Source organism: Equus przewalskii, chromosome 18 (genome assembly GCF_037783145.1).
Source record: "Equus przewalskii isolate Varuska chromosome 18, EquPr2, whole genome shotgun sequence".
Lineage (NCBI taxonomy): Eukaryota > Metazoa > Chordata > Mammalia > Perissodactyla > Equidae > Equus > Equus przewalskii.
The window spans coordinates 29,552,030-29,568,878 of record NC_091848.1 but is presented as its reverse complement, the minus strand read 5'-3'; the positions used below and the strand labels follow the sequence as shown (position 1 = coordinate 29,568,878).

General features: G+C 37.9%; 1 protein-coding gene across 1 annotated transcript in view; it reads right to left on the bottom strand.

The window, feature by feature from the left end:
* The window catches only part of CLDN16 (claudin 16), a 94,253-nt gene that overhangs the window by 51,548 nt on the left and 25,856 nt on the right, over positions 1–16,849 (bottom strand). Inside the window, exon 2 of the mRNA XM_070582520.1 lies at positions 3,256–3,379. Within this exon, the coding sequence (XP_070438621.1) occupies positions 3,256–3,379 (124 nt within the window). The remainder of the gene's footprint in view (positions 1–3,255; positions 3,380–16,849) is intronic.

Sequence of the window (16,849 nt, the reverse complement as noted above, 5' to 3'; positions counted from 1 at the left end):
GTAGGATTTTTTTGTGTGTGTGTGGGCTTTTTTACTGTTAGGAGTTTGAAGGCCATATCCACAAAAAAATGGAAAGCTATTGGAGGCTTGGGATCATGGGCCTGTCATGATAAAATTTATATTTTAGAAAAATAACTGGTAGTAGAATGGAAAATAGGGATTAAAAAGAAGAGATGGAAAGCAGAGAGAACAGTGAAGTGGTTATTGGAGTAGATTGCTCACACTAGGTCACTCAGACAGAATTATGGATGAAGGTAGCACAGTCTTATAGTTAATCTAGTTAATAATATAACAATAAGCAACATACAGGATTGCCAAGTGTGTGGCAGTCTCTGTGACTTTATATTAATTCTCATAATAATAATAATTAATCCTCACAAAAATACTATGTTGATTCCGTTTTATAAGATCATTTATTCAACAAACATTATTGAGCATTTACGATGGGTTTAGTAGAGACTCAGAAGGAAGTTAAGATTAACTTGGGATCAAGGGCCTTTCCAGGTCACACAACTTCTAGATACTGAGCTGATTGCACATTCAGGTCTGTCTGACACCTATTTCTAAAGGGCAGAAGAAAGAAGAGAGCCAAACATGAAATAATTTAGGGCTATCCTAATTGCTTAAAACCAGTAATCTACCCATTGCCTGGAGGCAGATGACATGAGAAAAGGAACAGAGCCCTGATAAACTCTTAAGAGATGCTCACTGGGGGTCCCAAACTATTCTGAAAGCAACAGCAGCATTTCAAGGTCCTTTTGATGTCCTGAAATTGTAGTTTTGGTTTATACTAATGAGTCACTAAGAAAAAGAAAGCCATCACATTCAAATACAGCAGTTTTCTGTGCAATTTTTCTCAACCATATCTAATTTGATTTCTAATTACATGATTAGAAGCTAACCTGATTAGCTCTGTCTGGGTTAAGTAATTCAAACGGCACTTTGCTACAGAAAGTGGAATTTGCTGTTGGATTAAGCATTCCAGAATAGTGCATAAATATTCCTAAAGCTGGAAATGACCTTGAATGTTCACCTTGTTCATCCTTCCACTTTCATCCTTTGTAGATCTGTAGGGGAGATCTACGTCCTGTCCTCTGTTCTGAACCCTGTATCCCATTTCTGAAATACTCCAATATAATTAAACGCAACATATTTATTGAGGATTTATGTGCTAAGCACAGTGTCTAGAAAAGCAAACTAAAATTCCCTTGGTAATCCTTCCTTATTCTTTAAAAATTTTTAATTGTGTTTGACATTAGAAAGAAGCAATCCTGAACTCCCTTCATCTTTCGTTAAGGTTTTTTATTTTCCTTTATTTTAAAACAAACCCACTCCTTTAGTTGCCCTCCAGTTTCAGTTTCAGACAAGTAACATTGAGTAACGTGTGATCCAAATTGCAATCACCATCAAATTAAGACCATTAATTACCTGTGTGCCTGCCCTCTACCTAAGTAAAATGTAGAATGTATGTAATTACTGGGATAATTCAAGCCAAGAAAAACATTTTGCGGCACTTGCTAGACTTCTCCTTGACGTTCTGATTTATATTTGGGAGATGTTTAACCTGAATGCTCTTGAATTTTTCCATAATCAAGAGAACTTAGTCCCAATGTCTCTATAACACCAAGGCCAGGTTACTTCACCCTGGCATCAAATACCACTTTTCACTATGGATGGCTAATAGGTAAAATAACCACAGGTCTTTTTGTGATTTTTTTTGACTACTTATATTTGCATCAATCGTGTCTATAGGGTGCTTCTTGATCATTATTTCATTTTCCACTTATTTTACACCTATTTCTCTTTAGCAACAGACAGTCCTCAGCACAGAATCTGCTAATGAAGTACACGTTTTTGACTTACAAAAATACCTTAACAGGTAATAATAACAACCACAATAATAAATGAGTTTATTAATTAATTTAAACTTTATAAATGCCAATCACTATACAATTTTGCTTTAAATTCATTGGTTCTTTTAAACCTTATTACAATCCTACGGAGTGGGTTCTATTTTGAACATGAGGAAACAGACTCAGGAAGGCCAGAGTGTTAGGCTGGGTCCTTAAGAAGCTGCTGCCAAAATGGGATTAAATGTGCAAAAAAATTTATTAGAGGAAACATTTGTGTGAAAGAAGATATGGAGGGAACTGGAGGAGACCGAGAGAGAAACCAGACCACAACCAAGTCTAACTCAGAATAAAGGAGGAAGGGCGAGGAGGTTGGGTGCATCCTAGACTGCCTGCAGGCTAAGGCAGTTTTAGCAAAACTGTTGGGGGCCCTTGAGCCAAAGTCATTGACAAAAGAGAATGGATCATTGTTTTCAAATTCTTTGGATAAATACCCAGTAGTGGGATAGCTGGATCTATGGTATTGGTATTTTTAATTTTTTGAGAAATCTCCATACTGTTCTCCATAGTGGCTGCACCAGTTTGCATTCCCACCAGCAGTGCATGAGTGTTCCCTTTTCTCCACACCCTCTCCAACATATGTTGTTTTTTACCTTGGTAATTATAGCCATTCTGACCAGTGTAAGGTGATATGTCATTGTAGTTTTGATTTGCATTTCCCTAATAATTGTGTTCATTACAGCACAATTCACAATAGCCATGATGTGGAAACAACCCAAGTGCCCTTCTACAGATGAATGGTAAAGAAGATGTGGTATATATATATAGTATATATTGTGTATATATATATATATACATATAATGTATATATATTTGTATATATTCTCCTGGACTCTTAGAACCTTCATGAAATATTGAGATACAGTTAGATGTGAGTGCTGACTAACTGCTGTCTTTCATGCCTTGCACTGACTCACCCATCAATTCCTTACACCCATCAATTCCTTATTGTTCTATAGGTTGTTCAACTAGGTCACCCCTTTAAAAGATTGGTGTATCAGCTAGCTACTGCTGCATACCAAACCACCACCTAAATCAGTGGTTTTAATGCCAAACCTTCATTTTTCTAACTTTTATTCTTGTGAGTTGACTGGGTTGATGTAGGCTAATCTAGGCAAGACTCACTCACAGTCATGTGCCACATAATGACGTTTCAGTCAATGATGGACCACTTGTATGATGGTCGTCCCGTAAGATTAGTACCACATAGCCTAGGTGTGTAGTAGGCTATACCATCTAGGTTTGTGTAAATACACTCTATGATGTTTGCTTAAGGACGAAATTGCCTAACAGTGCAGTTCTCAGAATGTACCCCTGTCATTAAGCAACGCATGACAGTACATACCCGCATCTTAACAAAGGGCATCTTCTCTAGGCTGGGCTTTCTGGGGCAGCATAGCTGGGGCAGCTGCATTCTGGCATCCATTATCCTCCTTCCTCTGCCTGGGTCTAGCCAAGGCATCTCTTTCCTATGGTGATGGCAGAAAGGCAAGAGTGTAAGAAAAGACACATGAGGCCCCTTGAGGTCTGCGTTCAGAGCTGGCACACTGTCATTTCCACCTGGAAAAATAAGTCACACAGTCAAATCCTATGCAAGTCAACAGTTGGGAAAGTATACTACATTCTTTTTGTGGAAAAAAAAAAATTAAAGTCACATAGCCAAGGACATGGACTCAGGAAAAAAATAAAGACTTGGTGTCATTGATTAAAAATACCACAAATGGGGGTCCTACCTTACTATTGCCTTTTATCTTTTGAAATTAATCTGTTAAATATATATTGACACAATTTTGTGCAAGAAAAGTGTTTTGGCAATGAGGGAACTGCTTTCAATTTAATAGGGGAAGTAGATGTGAAAGCGTATTATTTTCTGGTCTGACCACCTCTTCTCCATGAGACTTAAGTAACTGCAGGCATGTCTTTTTCTTCACTCTGCTATCTCTGCCTGGGTGATATTTTCCATTTCCATGGCTTTAAACAAAACAAAAATCAGATTCTGTTACTTCCAAAGATACACACATGCACACACATATACCCATGCAGGGCTTCCTACTGACCTTGGCATCCTGGCCTCATCCCCTACTACCCTCCCAACTTCCTAGGTTCCCTATGCTCCAGCTTCACTGTCATTTTTTTCTGTTCCTCATGAACAACAAGGACATCCCTGCCCCTGGGGTTTTGTACACTTAGCTCCAGGAAGTCAGCTCCTCATATCATGAAGGTCTCAGTTCAAATGTCACCTCCTCAGAGAAACCTACTCATGCAATCCAAACTGAAGAAGGTAATCTCTACCAATCATTCATTTTCATATGATCTGTTTTTGTCGTCTACACAGCACTTTTCTCTATTTGAAATTGTTTATTTTTGCTGTTTATCATCCATCTCCACCATTAAGAATGACATATGTATAGAGCAGAAATGGCCTATTTTGTTCACAGGTATGTCCTTGGTGCCTATAACAGTAACTGATACATGGTAGGTACTCACAAATACTTGGTGAATGATGAATGAATGATTTAATTTTCTGATGCTCCAGCCCAATCCTTTCTCTTGAATGCTAGACCATTACATCCATTTCCACTTAGATGTTCCATGGATACCTCAAACTCAACATTAACAACTCTGAATGTATTCTCTTTATCTCTAAAGCTGCCTTTGGCCAGTGTTCTCTATTGCTGTAAATGATAGAAACTCCACTCAGTTGCTCAGGTCAGAAAACTGGTAATTTTTCTTAACTCCTCCCTCTCATGTATCCTCACATCAAAATCATCAACAAATGTTATTGATTCTACTTTAAAAATATTCACCAGAACAATCTACATTTTCCATCCTCACTGCTACTACCATCATCACTCTGCATTGGTTTCCTAAGTGGCCTCCCTGCCAATCCACTTCAGCCACATATTATCTTTGAGACCTTTGACATACTTCTTAATGTCACAATGCCTCCGTTTTCTCACCTCTTAACTTGGGTTAATGTCTTAAGGTTATTGTGACAGGTTAAATAGCGACCCCCCCCCTCAAAAATTCACATCTACCCAGAACCTCAGAATGTGATCATTTAGAAATAGGGTCTTTGCAGATGTAATGAAGTTAAAATGAGGTCATACTGCATTAGGAGGGGCCCTAATCCAGTGACAGGTGTCCTTATAAGAAGAGGGAAATTTGGATACAGAGACAGAAGGAAGAAGATGGGAGACATGAGGGAGAATACTATGTGAAGATGAAGGCAGAGATTGGAGTGATGAATCTACAAGTCAAAGAATGCCAAAGCTTGCTGGCAACCACCAGAAGTTAGGAAAAACCTAGGAAGGATTCTCCTGTAGAGCCTTCAAAGAGAGCATGACTTTGCAGACAACTCGATTTCTGACTTCTAGCCTCCAGACCTGTGAAAGAACAAATTTCTATTATCTAAGCCACTCTGTTTGTAGCAAATTGTTGCAGCAGCCCTAGGAAACTAATACAGTTCTTGTGAGGATTAAGTAAGACAATTGATGTAAAGAACTTACAGCTGTGCCTGTAGTAAGCATGCAATAAAAGTTAGTTATTATTTTGTTTTCATTGAAACTCTTAAAATGTAAATATGATCAGGGCACATCCATACTTCAAACTTTTCAGAAGCTTTTTATTGTCCACATGATAGAATCCAAAACCTGGAGCTAGCTCAAATGCCCTGAACAAAATCTGACCACACACCCACCTCTATATATTTCTTTCTCCTTCATTCTCTCTTCTCCAGCTATACAGACCTTCCTTCAAATCCTTGTGCTCACCCATCTCCAGTCATTCTAACATGCTATTCCCTCTGTCTGGAGCATTCTTCCTTTTGCTTTCCCAGGACACTCTCATTCTTTAGGTTTCTGAGTAAAGTCCTATAAGGGAGGTTTTCTTGATTAGGAGAGATTCCTCTGTCTTACATCCCTTTGTACCCTCTACTTCTGTCTTCTGCTACTTTCGTCACCCTTGTGAACATTCATTTGTATTCTTAGTTACACTGTAAGCTCTAAAGGGACTGGCCACAATTGTCCTGTTCTTTGTGCTCGGCCAGTACCTGGCATATAGTCAGCACTAACTCAATAAATATATATTACATAAATAAATGAATAAGATTATTTAAATATAAACTCATAAATACAATAATAAATATACAATCATGACCCATAAAGGGAGAACAGATAGGCAGGCTCTCAGGTCACCTAAGACAAACTAGGATTCACAGAATTTTACGGATAGGAAAGTCACTAACTTGTATCTATTTCACCCCCTTCTTGTATTTCATGAATGAGTAACCAGAAGCCCAGTGAGGTAAAGTATTTGCCCAAAGCTAAACAGCCATCAATGGCAAAAAATATAACCAAAATTTCTTTTCCTCTCCAGAGTTCTTCCACAGCATTATGCTGCTTACACTAAAGAAAGATGGAGGGGCTGGCCTGGTGGCACAGTGGTTAAGTTCGCACATTCTGCTTCTCGGGGGCCCAGCGCCGGTTCGGATCCCAGGTGTGGACATGGCACCGCTTGGCAAAGAGCCATGCTTTGGTAGGCGTCCCAACTATAAAATAGAGGAAGATGGGCATGGATGTTAGCTCAGGGCCAGTCTTCCTCAGCAAAAAGAGGAAGATTAGCAGTAGTTAGCTCAGGGCTGATCTTCCTCAAAAAAAAAATGAATAAGAGATAACACAACCAGGAATGGACCCAGGAAATACACTAGACTTGTTTACAGAGGGCAGAAATAATACCAATGAGGTGAGACCACGTTCAAATGATTCCAGGATTGCCAAATAGGGTGATTAAAAAATGATAGGAAGTAACTCAAATTCCTTAAGTTCAGTGAGAGAAAGTGTAACTAAGGGAGGAGAAATTAAATTCCTGAAGTTCAGCAAGTGTGTGATCTGGGGAGGAGGAGAAGAGAAATTCCCTAAGTTGAGATATATCACAGAAGGAACAAAGAGTTTATGAAAGACCTCTTATTTAGTAGTAACCATCCAAGCCAAAATCCTATCTCAGGGCTGGGAGGGGTATCTTTAGTCCCATTCCTTTGCCTCCTAAATCCACAAATTCCAGTGTCACACTGGTGTTAGATTAACTCTTCCTCTGTCCCAGAATTGTGCCTATTTGTCCTATATTCTTTTCTGAGTAAAAGCTCAGTCTTCCTAGTCCCTCTACTTAAACTTCTGGGTAAATGGAATTATATCCACTCAATCAGTCAATCTGGCAAACTCAGTTACCTGACCCTCCTCTGCCAATTTTCAGTCAGTCCCTAAATGCCCACCAAATTCTTAGCATGGCCAAGAAGATCTTTCATAGCTTGGCTTCAGTTAACTTTTAAAACTCTCTCTCTCCAGACATTTGTCCTCATATACTTTATACTTTAGCCACACTGATCTCTGAAATCTTTAGGTATTTTTTCTGCATTTTCATATTTTTGTTTGTTATTCATTTCTGCAGGAGCAAGGGTTATAGTCATTTAATTCTGAATGTTTTGACAAAATAAAAATTTGGGCTGAAATTATATATTCATATACAATTTTAATATATTATATAATTTTAATTTATTTTCACGTATATAGAATATACAATATGTAATAAAGTATACAGCATGTATAATTATGAAGTCTATATACATAACATACACATTATTCACTACTCTACTATACTTATATGAAAATTTAGAGTTTGCAATTTATAGACACATTAAACCCATCAAATGCTGACTGTTTAAATAATATTTAATAGCAATTTCTTTGTAATTCTTTTAATAGCAGTAGTGAATATTATTAAGATAATTAAACACAGCCCCTGGGAGAAGAATGCCAAAAAATCCACATTTGGCTTTTTGGGAGGTTTAAGAAGTTATTCAGAGATGTTTGGCTAATGCAGTAATTTCTTTGAAGATACGTGTTTAGTTTTGGAAATTAGGCAATTCTGTACTTTGTAACCTGAGAGTGATGGCTATTCCCTATTATGTGCTTTCACAGATTTTTGCTTAAAACTGTAATATAACATTTACTTTGCTTTGCCTTTTATAAAAACTATCAAAATAGGCATGATTCTCCATTAAGACCACAAGCTCCTAGAGGGTAAGAGTAATTTATTTGATCTATAGGAATGGTCAACCTGCAAAAAAAGAAATCCAAAGCATTTAAGAGGCAAAACATTTATTTGGGGTTAAAGAATTGCAATTTTGGGAGCACGGATTCAGGTAGAAACCTGAGTAGTGTCAGAGGGTTTTAAAGGCAAAGAGGGGAGGTTGTATTACAAAGAAGAATTTAATTGGAGCTGGAGGCAGAGAGTTAGCCTTGGCTGAACACTGGCTGACTATTCATCGTATCTTAAGAAAGCCCACAGTCATTAGTCTTTGTGGTCAGGATGTCTATTCTCCTGCTGACTTCTGAAACCATTGCTTGTAAAACAATTGACATTTTGACCACGTCTGAAGTTTTGGCCCATTCCAAGGTTCAAGACAGCAAAGTAGTTTCTCTGGAAAGGCAGCCCCAACTGCATTTTAAAATGGCTCCACTACAGTCAATTTTGACATTTTCCCCTTTTGATTGAGATCTTTCTCTGAAAGCATCACTGATCAACCATTTGAATGCATTGCTGATCAACAATTGGAAAGCATTGCTGATCAGCCATCAAAGCATTGTTGTTCCTGGTTACCAAGAAGGCTCATTTCAGGTACGCCATGACCCACATAGGAGGGAAAGTGGTTTTGATAGGAGCATTAAGCCGTGTTTGAGCAACAAGAGTGCCAGAGCAGAGAAGAGCCTTACCATCAAGTTCCTTTAAGGGCAAATGTTGTCTGCAGTTCCTTGAAGTTTCTCAGGTGAAGACTCATAAGCCTTAGTAATCACTTCAAAGTACTGAGCAACCATTATCTGAGTAGTGTTTTTTTTAACATTGAGCTATGCAGGAGAGACAGTTTTACAACAGTGAGAATTTCTATAATACACAACAAAATGCTAAGTCCAAACTGGAGAATAGCTCTGAATGAGGAAGTAATTCCTGAGGGCAGCCAGCTAAAGCAATCAAAGAACTTATGGGATGTCAGTCAGCATTGGATTTAACCATTTAGCCTGTGCTCAGATTCTGTCTAGTTCAGTTTTTACTTCTCCAGAGGTGTTTACCCAAGTACAACAGAGGTGTTTATCATAGCACAAACCCATCTTGTTCACCGAGGAGGTACCCAAGAGCAGTTCTATTACATAATACAACTTGTACAAAGGAATCCAAAGAATTTTCCTGGGAAGCTATTGCTTTAGTGACAGAGTTAGCAACATCCTCCAGGGTTATAGATAAATTTCTGATCATACATTCATTCATAGTAATGCCTACCCAGGGAAAAAGTATTTTTCCAAATCTGGTATCTTTGCTACCAGGGGTTGCTACCATCAGGCGTTGAACACCCTTGACTATGCATTCAGCTAATTTCACATTTACTCTGTGAAGTAGATTCAGAGGTGATGCCCAAGGCTGAGTTTCTGATTGATCATATAATAAAATAGGTATAACCAATAATCAAATTGCATTATGATCTCTAGTTAGAAAGGAATTTAAACAGTGTGTTCCCTATAGATCTTTCTGCCAAGTACAAGTGAAAATATACCCTAAGGGAGCACAAATCATGGAGTCATTATAATGAAATCAACTAAACCAAAGACTTGGTTGGTTAGGCCAGGAGTTCTAGACACTTAGCATAGGGAATTAGGGAAAGAATGACAGAGAGATTGGTAATTAAAGGATCTATAGATTCGTGTACAGAATGAGGCTTCTGATGACAACCCCAACAATCAGAAAGAATTCCCCCTTTTATAATAGATTGGAAGATGCATATCAGGGTATTGTCTTGCCAAGAAAGAGAGGGAGAAAACAAGGTAAGAAGCAAGAGTGATTAAAAGGTATAGAAGCCTTTTCTGGCCATGTGGGGAAAGCTGTCTGCCTCAGATGTCAGTTGTTTTTCTTCCTAGTCAATTTGGTTTGGAGGCCTCCAGCATTTGTACAGGATAGGATGTCAGGTAGAGACTTCTTAGCTATGAGATGTAACTCCAGGATTAAATGCCTTCTAGTTCTGCAGCGGTGTCAGGGGTCAGGAGCACTTGGTAAGGCTCTTTCCAACCAGGCTCAAGGGCTGTCTTCCTCTGAGGACACTTCCAGAATACCCAGTTACCAGGCTCTAGACTGTGACCAATAGGATTCTCTAAATTGAAATCCAGGAAAGCTTCTATAAGCTGTAAAGGATAGACCTGAGTATAAGACATTAGAGACTTATAGTAGCTGGTCATACCAGCATAAGACAACAAGAAATCAGCAGAAGGTTGTATACCAATAGACATTGATCCGATGGTGACTATCTCATGTGGAGTGAGTTTGTATATTTTAAAGAGGGTGCTGTGAACAATCAGCAAATACTTTAGGCCAGGGGAGTCCAGCCTACAAGTTTATAACAAAACTTCAAAGACAGTTAACAGGACTAGAATCTAATATCTACAAGGGTGCAAACATAATTTTTCTCTCTACAATTATCCTTATTTTTTTTTAACCAAAGATAATCACAGTAAAACTAATTTGTTTATATTAAAACTTGGCCTGATTATTTATAAAAGTGAAAATAAGAATACTCACCAAGGGTTTCTGAATTCTAGAGGGATCAGATAGAAAGAAAGAGAAAATGTTTCATCTTTGTTCACAAAGGTATATCTTACAAAATTGTTGATAGCTTAAGAGAAAAGACTTCTTTAAATCTGGAAAAACAAAACATCAGAGCATCTTCCTTGGTTTGTGTAGTCACATATAATTAATATTTGTTCTTGATCTTTTGTCAGCCATTTTATGAAGCCATCAGTTTCTCCATTAGAGTTCTATAATATCTTACCTAGTTTAGTTTTATGATCTGAAAGTTTGTCAGAAAACTGAAAGTGTCAGGGTGCTTTTCATGAATCTTCCTGAAGATGAAATGTATTTGCAAAAGCATATGGGCTGGCACCATGGCCGAGTGGTTAAGTTTGAGTGCCCTGCTTTGGCGGCCCAGGGTTTCACCAGTTTGGATCCTGGGTGCAGACGTAGCACTGCTCATCAGACCATGCTGAAGTAGCATCCTACATGCCACAACTAGAAGGACCCACAAATTAAAAAAAAAAAATGCAACTATGTACTGGGGGGATTTGGGGAGAAAAAGCAGAAAAAAAAGCATCAAAGTAAAACACTAACTATAAATGACAAAAGACTTAAGATGGCATGGATAAAGATTTGATTACAATGCAATTGACAAGGAAATTTGATCATTTCTGTGATATATAATACTTTAAGATACCTAGAATTATGACTGATAACATTATACTAGGACATATAAGATTTTTAAGAATTTTGTATAATTTTTAGAACACATATTAATAACATTCACCCATGCAATATAACCTAAGAAGGTTTATCAACATTTATTTGACAATGCTTCCCATGTGATTTAACATACCAAATATGCTTAATTAGTTAGTATCTCCCTTTCTATAGGAAGAGAGAACCAATTCTTTGCAAAGTCCCAGGGGCCCCCTGAAAATTCTCAAAATTACTTTCAGATAAAAAAAAAATAAAAGCCTTTATTTAGGATTTGAATTTTGGAGAAGTCTGTCAAAAATATCAAAGATTTCAAAACACGGTCTATAAATAGGATCATAGGTCACTGTGAAACAATGCTTAGTTATCCATTTAACCAAAGTGACAATACAAGATGTTAAAGGCAAACACAGAGAGTCAAACAGTTAAAAAAAATATTAGCTCTCAATAGCAAGGTCTCAGCCTTTTAAATGTAGAAAATTATTTTGACAAAACATAGAATTCCTGCCTTTTAGGTAGACTTGCTCAAAAATAAAGAAAAACCTTTCATAATCTCTTTGTCAAGAGCAGATGAACAGTCCAAGAAAACTGTCTTTTAATAGAGAGGAAACCAAATTCTAGTCCTGCATCAGTTTCTGTCTGATATTAAAGTTCATTCTTTCAATTAAATTCATTTTAATCCCAGCCAGTCCTGGCCAGGCACAAAATGCCTCTCCAAAGATCTCCCTTCACAAGCATTCCATGATTTCCTTTTTGTTCAGCTCTTGTCCCCTGCCTTCCATCCTTCCCATCTTCTCCTTAGGAGAAAAACTACTTTCCTTCTTCTTCACAATGAATGTATTTCCATTCCTCACACCGTCTATTACTGGAAACATATATCTTGCCTTCCTTGTATGAAGAGATGTTTCCCTTATTAATTTTAGTAGTTTTAATCACATATATTAATTAGAATTCTTAACCCTTAATTTTTAGTGAAAACTAAGAAGTAAGCAATTATGAACTGTCTTTTACATCAGTATTCTGTGGATTGGCAGACTTATAAATACTTTCTAGAAACATGTGCTTTCTCATAGAAATTTGTCAGCATGGAACAAAACACTTTTATTAATAAACCCAAATATTTTTAACTTTTTCTGTAATAAGAAGCCAAAAGTAGATAACTCTGTACTTAGTAATTAATGTCTAATATTTTGTCTTGTTTGGAAATGATCTAGATACTTACATTTACGTAATTTAAGCTACTTTAGCAAAGTTCTAAGGTTTCAAGTTACCAAAATGATTTTGGAAGATATTTTTAAGTACATATACCATAACACATAAAAAGTTCACCTTTTATCTTACTTACATCTATTTAGTACACTTGTTCCCAATAATTATGTTTAGATTGCTTATAAAAACTTCATGAAACATTAGATAAAATCAACCATCAAATTTTTTTTGCTGCCACTTTTGTAGCAGAGATAACATGAACTTGCTTAACATTTGGTAAACCTACATAGAACAAGAGTTTTATGTTTAATGCTGATAACATCAAAGACATGCCTATTTTAATTAAGCCAACAAATTTAAACTAGCTTTAATATTGAATAGTTTCCTAGATCATGTGATCCTGAAATTCATTTGGGTTAGTTATTGGGTTTTTTTTTTTTTTTTTGAGCGTATACTCAATTTATATACACCTTGTTTATAAGTCAATTAAATAGCGCTCTCTTATAAACTAGTCTTGATAATACCATTCAGAGGTAGAAAAACATCACATGAGTATAAGATGCTTGCATAGATGCGCATTTAAACACACAAACAAATGCAAACAGGGGTCTTACAGCCTCCATTTTAAAGTTTTCCTTAAATTAGATTTTTGGGCAAGGATGCTTCCATAGCAATCTACGTCTCCAAAAGCTTCTTTCACCTACTTTTTTTCCCTTCAGTCTTAAATCAGGGACGGTCTAGATAACAGTTCCAGGAGAGGTTAAAAGCCTTTTAAGATAAACAGGAGATGTTAGTTGCTTAGCAAGGGCTGACACACTCATTCAACTACATTATCCTTAGCTTGTTTCCTTCCCTCTGAGTACATAGCTTCATTGTAGCTTGGGGAGGAAAGCCTAAAAAAAGCAATCCTACCAGGCTCTGAATATCAGCTTCCAATTTGGCCAAATTTTCTGATCACAAGTTATTAAATCCTTTCAAATATCTTGTCAGGTTTCAGCTGGGACAAACAGTAAATATTTCTGGCATTATTAAATAACTTCATTAATTTTTAATTTTAGTTTCCTTTCGGCTGTTTAAGGAAATAACATAGCAGTTTAATGGAAAATCTCTATATGGGGGCCTACCTTCAAAGGTAGATAGGGGGTTGTCTGTAAAGCCATTAACTTAACAGACTTTTGTATAGTCTTTTCTTTTAGGTACTTTTTACATCTTAATTTTTCATTAGTTTTTTGCAATGACACTTCAATAAGGCTACTTTGGAATTTTGAAGGCTTCACTTTTAAATGCACTTCTTAAATGATCTTACCTAATTGGAACGTTCCTTCTAACGGTCAATGTAACTCCTCTGAGGCTGGCGCCAGTTTTAGATTCCTTTCATTGTTTGGATGCTTCTAAAAGCCAATCGAAAAATGCATTCCTTTCTGCCACCCTGATTTTAAATTTGTGGTTGTTCAAGTTGGTTACATAAAAAGACAAGTTTTGGAAGCTCTAAAGAGCACCAAAGTGATCATGGTAATTTTAAGTCACCTTTAGTAATTTTGTTCCATTGAGGTAGAAATTTACAAGAAGAGGAACCACAATTTTTTTACTTTGTTTTTCCTTTGAGGAAGATTAGCCCTGAGCTAACATTGCTGCCAATCCTCCTCTTGTTTGCTGAGGAAGGCTGGCCTTGAGCTAACATCCATGTCTATCTTCCTCTACTCAATATTTGGGTACCTGCCACAGCATGGCTTGACAAGTGGTGTGCAAGTCCACACCCAGGATCCAAACTGGCGAACCCTGGGCTGCCAAAGTGGAAAGTGCAAACTTAACTGCTGCGCCACCCAGCCAGCCCTGAGGGACCACAATTTTTGAGCATAAAATCAGCTGGAGTTCCCGAGGGAGTTACCTGTAAGGGATTTTCAGAAAGTGAAAGCTCCATGTTAAAGAAGAGTGCACAACTTGGAATGGAAATAGTGTTTTTTATATGCACATTACAGGATTAGCTAAGCCTTGGGTCTCTTGGAGCCAAATTAATACCTAAAAGACATGTGCCACAGGGATGGGGATGATGCAGTTAGTGTACACCATTGTACTTCATCTCCCAAATTGGAAGTTTTCTTGAGGATGGTGGGTGACCCAGTGTTGATCTAACCTGCTCTGTGACCAACTTTTCCTATCACAGGAGCCTTCTGGAGGTGGTGAATGCCCTAATGTCTCTTAAATGCTCGACCCATGCACACCAATTTTGCAGTTTTGGCTTCCAAGATGCCCCTTAGCAATAGCTTTTACCTCACGTGCATATTCTCCCACAGCAAAGTTTGTCTAAGCAGACATTTCTACTGAGGGAATCTCCTTCAATTCTATTGCGGGAATCCCCTCTAATTCAGAGAATTCAGAGCAATCATCTGAGGGAATCTCCTCCCTCAGCAAGATCTGCATCACCACCATAACCAAAGAATCCCCTGCTTTCTTGAGAGAAAATTCTGCAATGATGAAAGCCGCCGCATTGATCCCAAAGAAAGGTACCGACCTCAACCAAAGGGAGGGATGTCTGCGCCTATGGGGTCCCATGATCAGAGGGGTCAGTTGTCTGTGGAAGTGGCTGAGCACAAAAGGGGGCTCATGTTGGTACCAAACATGTTTCCAGGGGACTCTGGTCCACACAAGTAAGATGGCTTCAGGTCCCACTTCTGACACCATATGTCAACCTGAAAACACATAAACCAGTTTAAGAGGCAAAGTGTTTATCTGGGATCAAAGAATTGCAATTCAGGGAGCACAGATTCAGGTAGAAGCCCAAATAGTGTCCTGCTAGGGAGCAAAAGTCAGGAGCTTTTAAAGGCAAAGAAGGGAGAGGTTGTTTTACATGATATTTTAATTGGAATTGGAAGCAGAGAGCTAGTCTTGGTTAACCATTGATTGCCTATTGATTGACAATCCTCAGTCTTTGTGATCAGGATGTCTGTTCTCCTGCTGACTTCTCGAACAATTTCTTGTAAAACAACTGCCATTTTGGCCCCGTCCAAAGGCTTGGCTGAGTCCAGGGTTCAAGACAACAAGGCAGTTTCTCTGGAGAGACAGCTCCAATTCCATTTTAAAATGGCTCTCTTATAGTCAGTTTTGACAGGACACAATCACTGTTTAATGAATTAATAAGACACCATGTGTGGTTTTAGTTCACTTAGGAAGTTACAACATTTTAATCTTTAAATCAATTTTACTGCCTACCTCTCAAATTTAGCCCCAACATGCTATCTCCATGGTTATTGAACTTTAAACTTTTTCAATTACTTTCTGGACTATTATAATAACTTATTAAATGATCTCTTTACATCTAGACTTACCTTTCTTACAATCTCCCCTCTATGCTGCTGCCAGATTGATCTTTCTAAACATAAATCTGATCAGATTTCTCCCTGCTTATCCCTACTTTATAAGTCAGGATTGTGACAGGAAATCATTGTCACACAAAAATGGGGGAATTGGGAAGAGTTAAATGATGGGGCTACTTTTAAAGATGTGAGCAAGATTCAAGGAATGGTAAAGCTCCTGGGACTCTCAACAAGAGAAAGCCACTACCACAAGGCATCCAAAAAGGAAAGAGGAGAAAGCCTTACCAAAACCCAATGAGAGAGCTGTAGTTCCAGGAAACGACCACCAGATGAGGCTGTGGTCCTCAGTAGAGTAAGGAGGCCATCGCCACACCCAATTAATTATTCTCAGCTTCTTCAGAATTTGAATTGGTCCCAATTTCTGGGAAAACTTGGAAGAGGAGCATTAGTAGGATGAATTACAGCCTTCTTTGCCGCAATTGGTTTCAAGTTTGTAAGTGGTATTCATCATCTCCTTCTCCTACCCTTCTAAATGCCTCTTATTCTCAGCTAGAACTTCAGATGGTTTAGGCTTCAAATGACTCAGACTCTCATCCCTGAGAGGCTTGATACCCTGGTTATCATATCCTTGCCAGGCAATGATAGCTGTAGTTGTTCACTTATAATTAAAGTTAGGCATGGAAGTACCAAGAGATATCCTGTAGTTCACCTGAGTACCAAATATATTCCTCTATGCCCCTCTTAAATAGTCCTACCTCCTAGAGATAATTAGGTTAAAATACACCAGTGTATACAGTTGTGCCAGTATACCAACTCATTTCTTTGCTTGCTGAAGAATTCTAAGTGATCAGGTAGCAGCCATGGCTTAAGTTTAGTGGGACTCTTGCTGTGTCTCCAAGTGGAAGTATAATAGTTGATCTTAAGTTAACATGAGGGGGGCCATCTTAGGGGAAGGAAGCAGTATTTAACTATGAGCCTGACTCACTAGTCTGTCAATACATTCTAGCCTGCACATAGCCAGATGGTTAAACACCTCTCACTTTTACAAAATACATCATCTGCTATTTCTATGACTCTTGCTTACAAATA